This window comes from Sitophilus oryzae, unplaced genomic scaffold, assembly GCF_002938485.1.
Source record: "Sitophilus oryzae breed Bouriz unplaced genomic scaffold, Soryzae_2.0 scaffold_1625_pilon_pilon, whole genome shotgun sequence".
Taxonomy (NCBI): Eukaryota; Metazoa; Arthropoda; class Insecta; order Coleoptera; family Curculionidae; genus Sitophilus; species Sitophilus oryzae.
In genome coordinates this window covers 1,036,655-1,046,398 of record NW_022146309.1, presented here as the reverse complement: position 1 = coordinate 1,046,398, position 9,744 = coordinate 1,036,655, and the positions used below count along the sequence as shown (strand labels likewise).

The 9,744-nt window shown below is 33.8% G+C and overlaps 1 protein-coding gene across 1 annotated transcript; it reads right to left on the bottom strand.

Moving 5' to 3' along the window:
• Window positions 1-6,641: 6,641 nt before the first annotated feature.
• LOC115880518 (tigger transposable element-derived protein 1-like) lies at window positions 6,642-8,330 on the bottom strand. Its single transcript, XM_030897736.1, has one exon. The coding sequence runs from the start codon at window positions 8,328-8,330 to the stop codon at window positions 6,642-6,644; it is 1,689 nt and encodes a 562-aa protein (XP_030753596.1).
• Between the last annotated feature and the right edge of the window lie 1,414 nt (window positions 8,331-9,744).

Genomic DNA, 9,744 nt, shown 5'->3' with positions numbered 1-9,744 from the left:
TCTTTTGCGGCTAAATACAGTTCTAATGATCTTAGCCATTTCTTCCATTCATTTCCAATTAATGCTCTGTCTATGCTCTCACAGAGAAACGGTTTGATTCCAGAGTCCGCCATCATCTAAGTTGAATAGACGACTAATCTTTTAAAATAAAGTAAGTATATACTAATTTTAGATAAAGAAACGCTGTATTTGTCGTGTTTGAATATATTCATAAATTTGTGTGCTTACATTTTTTTTAAACTAAAAAAAACTTTGATTGTTATTCTGATCTACATTGGTTAAAAAAACATATATTATGCAAACCTATATACATACTAGTGTTGCACAAGAGTCTTGAAAAAGTCTTGCAAGACCAAGACTCTTGCAAGACAAGACTTTCAAAATTTCTTGTCTTGAATTTCAAGATGTTGTGAACGTTTTCTTATTACGGAACTCGGTTCCTGAAAAATTCGGTTATAACCTCTGGTGATAATTGTCACCAAAACCAGCGCGAGAAGGCTGTTTTTTCTGGTTTTGTTTGTCAATCAATGTCATTTATGTAACAGAAATCAAGCAAATATTGGTGTTGAGTTCGAGTGAAATTCTCATTTAGTTTCTAAAATTTGTAATAATATGTTGTATTTACATCCAAAAGAAATGGAGGTAGGCAGTAAAGGTAAATAAATTTCATTAACTAAATAGAAAGAGTTTTTAGGACCATTTAAACTTATCATGCAGCCATTGTTTCTTAAAGTCAGGAACATTTCAAGAAAACATGAAAAACAAGACAACAAGTAATCGTGAATGTTTTGTTTATTTATTATTGATCTGTTTTAATATTGGACCTGCAAATCTTCACTTGAGCTGTCTAACGAGTTAACAGTTTATTAATAAAGTACTTAAAGCAAAGGTAAAAGCAGAGAATAGGTGCATTAAAAATGCATAAAAGATAAATTTTATAATAGAGGTATTGAAATTTAGAAAACATCAACATTTGACGTTTCCAATATTTTACCAAACCGTTTCGTATTAAACCGATGTTTTTCAGGAACCGCTCTTTACCATAGTTGACCGGTCTGGTTCGCCTGGTTTTGCAATGGAAAACAACCTAATACTTAATACTCCTGTCAGATAATCAAATTCCTGATATATTAAATATAATATATAATATTAAATATAATATAATATTATTATCATCGTATACGTCGATTCCAGCAACAACATTCAAAAATTACTTACTTTGCTTGTTTATAAACTAGGACAAGTAGAAAAGGATAATGCAGTTTTAAAATTAAAGATCGAAAAGACATCTGTGCCAGATAAACAAATGAAGACATTTGCACAAGTATTGCAACCAAGTCAATCGACTACATCGATCGAGCAAATAAGCAAGCCCAGGAAATGGACCACCCCAGAAGCTAATAAGAAACATGAAACAATAATCTCAATTCAAGATAAAACTAACTCAAAAGATGTAATTGGACTATTAAAAGAAACTGTTCAACCTAGTGATGTAGATGGCGGTTTTAAAAATATTAAAGCACTGAGAAACGGATCAGTATTGATAGAAAGTTACAGCAAAAATCAGCAAAATAAATTAGAACAAATATTGAAATCTAAAACCGACATAAACGTGAAAGGAAATCAGAATACAAATCCAATGTTTTTGATAGGTGGGATTGAAAAGGGCTACAACAAGGAAGATTTCTTAAATGAACTTATAAGATTAAACTCCGATATCGAAATAGAATTGGGACAAAATGTACGCGGTAAAATAACTGTAATAACTAAGCGAACATCAAAACAAAGAAAACTGGATACTTCAGGCAACCCCTGAAATTGCAAAGTGGTTTTAAAAAAGAGAAAGGGTGATATTTGATTTAGTAAATGTGTATGTAGAAGAACATTACAATTTGGCTGTATGCTTTAAATGTAGTAGATTTGGACATATCTCGAAATTCTGTCATGACAAAGAGTGTTGCCACAAGTGTGGCAAGGAACATAAAGCTAAAGATTGCCAAGAAACTGATTTATCATGCCCAAATTGCGAAAGAATGAAATATGAAAACAAGAACCATTCTTCTCGGAGTTTTGAGTGCCCCGTCTACCAGAGGAAGTTAGAAAACCACAAAAGCACTATTAATTATAGAGATGATTTTTTATAAAAAATACTTCAACATATGGACGACTTTAAAACAGCTTTTACCTACTAAAATCAAATATTTCAAATTGAGTGGTAAATTTTGCCGGAAACAATATATACAAGCTGGTGTCAGCATATTTGCAAAAGAACATTTAAAAACTGAAGAAATACAAGTGGAGTGTCAAGAAAAAGTATGTGAGTGTGCCGGGGTGAAATGTTCCGATCTTAACTTAGCGATACATTACCAGAAGGTCAGGCATTTATACATATTAATTCTTATATAGGTAGTTATTTTTAAATATTAAAATGAACAGTTACGTGAGACATTTTGAGACAGATAGTGTTGCAACTAGTATAGTAAAAAGCACTGATGAATGGAATAAAACTGTACGCAAAAATGTAAATTCCGATTTCAAGTTAATTCACCAAAACATACGTAGTGTCGAAAAGAATTTAGATGAGTTTAATGTATTTTTACATAGTTTAAGTTGTGAATTTGATTGTATTGTATTAACTGAAACTCGCAAATTGAGAAATACTAATTTGTTTAATATGGGTGAATACGTTATAGTTTATAATGAAGGTAATATTAACCAGAATGATGGAACTGTTTTATATTTGAAAAAATCCTTGAATTTTGAACACAAAATAGTACATTTTGGACCTATCAGGCTAATAGAAGCATTAATATTACGTGATTCTAAAAGAATATTGTTAACGTGCATCTACAGATTACCATCCACATGCACAAGAACCTTTATTGATGATTTGGATAGTTATTTGAAAGCTTGTTCGAGAGACTATAGTTTACATATAATTGTGGGGGATGTAAACATTAATATATTAAAAAACGACATTGATACAGACTCGTATTTAAATGTATTGCACGAACACAGTTTTACTTCAGCAATTAATGTACAAACTAGGAAAAGTTACACCGGCAGTTTCAGCTGTCTAGACCATATATTTTTTTTAGAATAGCGAGTAAAGATAGAGATCATGTTGACTGTATACCAGTAGTTTTTGAAACATCTCTCACAGATCATTACACAACTATGGCGCAATATATTTTCGAGGAATAGAAAGAGAACAACCTAGAAATAATAGAAAGATATATGTTAATAAACAAAATATTATTCATGATATTACAACTCAAAATTGGGAAAGTATATATAATGAACCGAATCCAGATATGGCGGCTAGTATATTGGTAAGTAATATTAAAAACATAATAGAAAATAATACTAATACTGTTTTTACAAAACAAAATCGATTAAGAAAACCCCGTGGATCACTTTGGGTTTAATAAAGTCTATAAAGACGAAAAATTTTTGTTTCAAAAAATGAAGACAAATCCTCTATCGAAAACATAGAAAACTTTAAGGCACATAGAAATTCATTAAATGCATTAGTCAAAACTGCCAAAAAAGTATACTATAACAACTACATTAGTAATAATTCCAAAAATAGGGAGAGTCTTTGGAGTTACGTCAAAAACATAACTGGGAAAACGAAAAAATCCAAAATAGAAAAGGTAGAAAATAGTATTAAAGAGGTAGTAAGCAATAAAAAACAAATAGCTGATGCTTTTGCTGATCATTTTGAATCTGTGGGCGAAAATCTTGCCAAAAAAATAAAAAAGTGTAATAATGACACCTATACAACAAATCAAAAATCATTAAGCAACTCCATATTTTTTACCCCTACTGATGAATCGGAAATAGATAGGATAATATCGAATATGAAAAGTAAAAAATCTCCGGGATATGATAAAATGACATTTAATCGGTTTGCTTCCTGGATTTTTGTGATTTGGGATCGGTTTCTTCGCTTCCTGAATCCTTACCGTACTGATGAAGCCTGAAGGCAGTTACATCAGTGTGCATTAGTGTAGGTGTGGTTGTGTGAGTGTGTGGGTGTGCGTGTCTGCACTGGTGTACACTGGTGTATACGGTTACGAGTTGTTGAGGGCTGAGCCGTTTAATCTTTTTTCTTCTTTTTTATACATTTCCCTCACTATTTCTTTCTCTTAAATATAATATTTAATATATTAATTTAATAATCGAATACAGGGTTTTCACCGATTAAAATCGTTATTAAGTCATACATATGAATTGTAAATCAATGTTTTTAAATGAACTGTTGCCAAAATATCTCAGAATTAGTGATAAACGACAAAAAGAAAGCCCAAAAGGAAGCCGAAAAAATAATCGCGGTTAAACTGGTCTTGGGATTTAATCACGTATGAGGGAAATAATCATCTAGCTTACATTGAATTGCTCCCTTCAATAGCTCTGACCACAATGCAGTATCTAATACAATTAATATTGTAGCTAGGGCAAGGGACTACGGAGAGCAAGCCTCAGAAGACGCGAAATCGCAGAATAAAAAATTAGGCCACTTCCTAAATAAATTATTATTTTAGTCTTAACCAAAAATTTTACAGGAAAAACAAAAAAATTTATTTGCACTCTTCGAATAAATCAGCCAATTCCTAACGACTCTTTCCCCATTTGAGAGTATTTTGGTAAAATTATTATTCGAAAATTTCCGACCTGATTCATCGGAGGGATAATAGGTTACATTGAATTGCTCCCTTCATTGCTAAAATTTCTATGTCTCTGTTGGACCACAATGCAGGATCTAATAAAAGGCCACTGGTTCTCCTTTCTTCAGTAGCTTCTTGGCCAGCAGTTCTTCAAGCAATAGTGCCGAAGGGCACTATTGCTTGATTCGTTAAGTTCTAGCTGTATTTCGGAATCAGATAAATCTAAGAAATCGCCTAAAGAAAATAATTTGAGATATTTAATACATGATCATTAATTCAAATATTACTTGTATTAGAAATGGATTCCGGCCTGCTTCTTGCCAATTTCTTCGCGCTCTAACCGCCGTTTTTTATATTTAGCGCCAGAAAGACGCTTACGTCTAGGATTTCCACTAGACATACTAAAAAACACCTTTTAGTAAAATGTTTTATTATAATAGAAGATTAATATTGTAGCTAGGGCAAGGGACTACGGAGGGCAAGCCTCAGTAGACGCGAAATCGCAGAATACAAAATTTGGGTCACTTACTAAATAAATTATTATTTTAGTCTTAACTAAAATAATAGGTTGATGAAATAATTTCCAAGCGTAAGAAAATTTGCAAGAATATTAAAATACGGAAAATTAGGGCTAATTTTAGATAACTTTTTCTACCATATTGAGAATCAGCAATATTAAAACCAAAAACCCCTTAATTCACATTGTTAAAATCTCAAGACAAAAAAAAATAAGTTACATACATTTATTTAAATTAAATTTTATTTTTTGAAAACTGGTTTAGGTATTCGATTGTGATAATAAGGTAGTAAATAGGAGTCGCTGTAGTGGGGCCTCGTGTGACTCTAGGGTGTCGTACTGTAGTACCTGGTGGGCGTACGAGAGAGGCCGTGGAGGTAACTGTTGCTGGACTTTGTTTGGACATGGCGGTCCACAAAACACATACACAAGAAGTGCCTGCGCCTTGCTAAATATTGGAAAGTGAAATTGACGTTTAAATTTGACACTGTTGACAAGTCTACTGCTACTAGCGCCCCCAATATCGCTTGTAGGAACTACGGACTAGATTGTCACGCATGGCGGGAAGTTTCAAAAATAATATATATAAATTTTAATTCTTCATTTAATAATAATAACATACACATAACATAATTATGACATACATAAAAACACAAAAAATACACCATTTTTTAAAAATATGTTTAATATCAATATCAACTATTCAAATATACAACAGAAATTAATTTCACCACAATAACTTAATAAAATTAAAAGAATAATGTTACAAGTACAGATCAAGAGACAAAATTAATTATAACAGAACTGAAAAAAAGGGCGTCATAGATGGCTTAGAAATGAAGATACATATCATAATTTTGAAAGTAAAATTATATGGGAAATGTCATTGATCATCATTTTTAAGCTAACTGGACGATTATTTCACACATATAAGCTGAGTTCATTCATAGTGCTCTGGGAAATCTAGATAAACAAAGAATAATAAATTAAAAGTATTCCAGGAGAAAAGAGAGGAAAAACCTGTATCGTCTCTGATATCTGTCAGGGAATTGTTGAAAGTATTATCTTTTTGCTCGAAGTTTTCAGGTCGATCAAAAAGATGACATTTACAACAATACTTTGCCGTAACTTTCACAAATATCAGAGATAGTACAGGTATTACCTCTCTTTTCCTCTGGGATGCTTTATATCTGTTGTTCTTTGTTTATCTATATTTCTTAGAGTACAGTAATACCCCGGACTTACGCGATAGGTGGGACTGAGCGCTATCCGCGTAAGTCGAATTCGCGTAAGTCGGGGTACAATTTTGCATATAAAGACATACAAAGTATGTTTAATTGGGACTGGAGACTAAATAAAACAATAATTTAGGAAATAATTAGTATCTAATTCTAAATAATATGACAATACAATATACAAACTATATTAATAGAGTGTATAAACACAATCCGAAGTTATTTTGATGTAGAAGGTTTCATAAATTGTAACAAAGTCGTCTGACGAGTCAATGATTTTTTCTTCTCCCGTAATATCTCCTCGTAGCATCCTAGTAATTTTTTTATTCCATGTTTTGTAACAAAACTGCGCTCTTCATTGGAGTCTATGCTTTCCAAAATTGTTAACCCTTTTTCAATCGAACTGAGGGCTTCTGTCAAGTTTCCAACTGTCATTTGATCTTCTAATTGAACTGGATCCAAAGAATCATGATTATCAATTTCTTCCTCTTGTTCACGCATTGTTATGAGCTCATCAATTGTAAGCTCCTCATTGTGTGAATCCAACAGCTCTTGAACATCATCACTATCCACTTCTAAATTTATTTGTCTACCAAGTTCGACAACGTCTTTGATCACATTGCAAATTTCATCAGGCCCTGACACTAATTCCGCCTGAGTCATAGTGGAGAAAAAAAATGGACAGAGTTTTTTCCAGACGCCATTTAAAGTTTTTTGTGAAATTTCATTCCAAGATTCTCCAATGATTCTCACTGCTTCTAAAACGTTGAATTGTTTCCAAAATTCTTTAACAGAGAGCTCGTTGTTTTGTCTCATAGCTTCATGCAGATGTGCAAACGATCGTCTCGTGTAATAAGCTTTGAATGTTTTGATAACGCCCTGGTCCATCGGTTGAAGCAAGCTGGTTGTATTTGGTGGCAAAAATTCAACTTTCACACGTGGGTCGAAACTAGTTAAAGTAGCAGGAGGATGACCTGGCGCGTTGTCGATTAATAGCATCACTTTAAACGGGATTTGTTTAGACTGGCAATAACGTTCGACTTCAGGTATGAAGTGATGACCAAACCAGTCTTCAAAAAGGGAGGCCGTCACCCAAGCTTTACGATTCGACTTCCAAATCACGGGCAAACCAGCTTTAGATTTGTTTTTCAATGCTCTTGGATTTTCCGAGCGATAAACTAAGAGAGGTTTTAATTTAAAGTCACCAGCTGCATTCGCGCCAAGCATCACTGTCAATCGATCTTTGGCGGCCTTAAAACCTGGAAAAGTTTTCTCTTCACGCGCAATAAAAGTTCTTTTAGGCATCTTCTTCCAAAATAGGCCAGTTTCATCTACGTTGAATATGGTTTGGCTGGTATAGCCACCTTCATTTATCATAGCTTTGAGTTTCTCTGGATAGAGAGATGCTGCCTCTTTATCTGCACTTGCCGCCTCTCCACTTTCTGCAATGCTATGCCAGTTACAGCGACTTTTGAACCGGCTGAACCAACCGTTACTGGCTTTAAACGTTTCATCTTTAGCCATCTCCCCAGCTTCTTCTTTTAATTTCTCAAAAATTTGTTTAGCTTGAAAGCACACCGTGTTCTGATCAATAGGACAATTTTTCACACTTACTTGATTATCACACCATAATTTTAACAATGTTTCCATTTCAGCGATAATACCATGCCGTTTACGAATGATGCTTGAATTCAAAGACTGAGCATTTTTCACAGCTTCGAGAATTTTTTCTTTACTTTTCGTAATTGATCTGACTGTCGATTCCGGAAGTTCATACTTCTTCGCTAAATCACAAATTTTTATTTTTGCATCGTAGTCTTTAATAATGTTAAGTTTACACTCCAAAGATAATGTTTTTCTCTTCTTGTTTAAAGCAAAAGAGTCGGTTCTACTTCGTTTGGATGCCATAGTACTTAGTAAATATCTCAGGTCGTCGCACAACGCACAAAAAAACACAAAATCGTAACTTATGTACCTACGCGCCGATTCCGCACTACACGTATGTGCTTGTTGTAAACTGAACGAATAATAATGCGGGCGGGGGGAGTCAGAAACAAACGCCGCCGCTTGACCTTGACTGCACGGCGTTCAAACAAAAAACGAATAGACGAGAAAATTAAATCGCGTAACTCCGAATTCGCGTAAGTCGAGGTAGCGTAAGTCGGGGTATTACTGTATAATACCGAACACGACTACAGTATATAATTTCAATATCCTAAGTGGAAAGAAAAAAGATCATCTTTCTGTTTTGTACTATGGTCCCTTTCTTCCGATGGCTCATCTCGTTGATATTTAGGAAGGTATCCATAAGATATATATTTTACTATTGGTCCTGGGATGAAAAAATATAAAATTCAGTTTGATTTGACGATCCTTTTCTGTCACCTAAATCAGGAGAATGACAGTGACCATGTTAAGATGAAAAAAAATATTTATCAACACTTACCTACACGTTAGTCCGAGGAGTTTTATCAAAAACCTCTATTTGCCTAAATAATGTATGTATTAAATTTGCAAAGCAAACTGCAGCGTGTAAACCCATAGTGTAAACAAAAGAAATAAAATGGCGATAAGTCAACGTCAACGACCCGACAAGGAGAAAAGTGGTGTTCGAATGACAAATTATGGGTCACCAAAAATGGTTTTTGTCTCCTTTCAACGCACGCTTTAGAAAGAAAAAGAGATGAACTCAATTATTTAAAGAACGTCAAGGTTTTATCTGTCACTCTTGTCAATAATTTATCGGTAAGGAAGATTCCTAGAAAATCGCTTGTAGTCAAGTTTCGAACCATTGCCAGTTTGACCCAACTCTCTATCACCAAAATTTCTAGGTTTGCCTATTATACTCCTACTTCTCATAGTCCGCTGGGATGGTCACTCGAATGCGGCGCAAGTCAAGTTCTAGCCGTATTTCGGAACCAGATAAATCTAAGAATTCGCCTAAAGAAAATAATTTGAGATATTTAATACATGATCATTAATTCAAATATTACTTGTATTAGAAATGGATTTGACAGCCAAAGAACTTGTGGAGGGATGGGGAGGCGAGTATTCATTTTTGTTAGCACTTTGGGAAAGAGACAAAACACTTGTAGAAGGATAAGAAGGCGAGTTTTCGTTCATGCCAGCACTTTGGAATTTTTGGAAAGAATCTTCCACGGGTGCTTGTTTTAAAAATTTAGCCAATGATCCGGCCTGTTTCTTGCCAATTTTTTCTCGCTCTAACCGCCGTTTTTTATATTGAGCGCTAGAAAGACGCTTATGACTAGGATTTCCGCTAGACATACTAAAAAACACCTTATTATAGTCAAATGTTTTATTA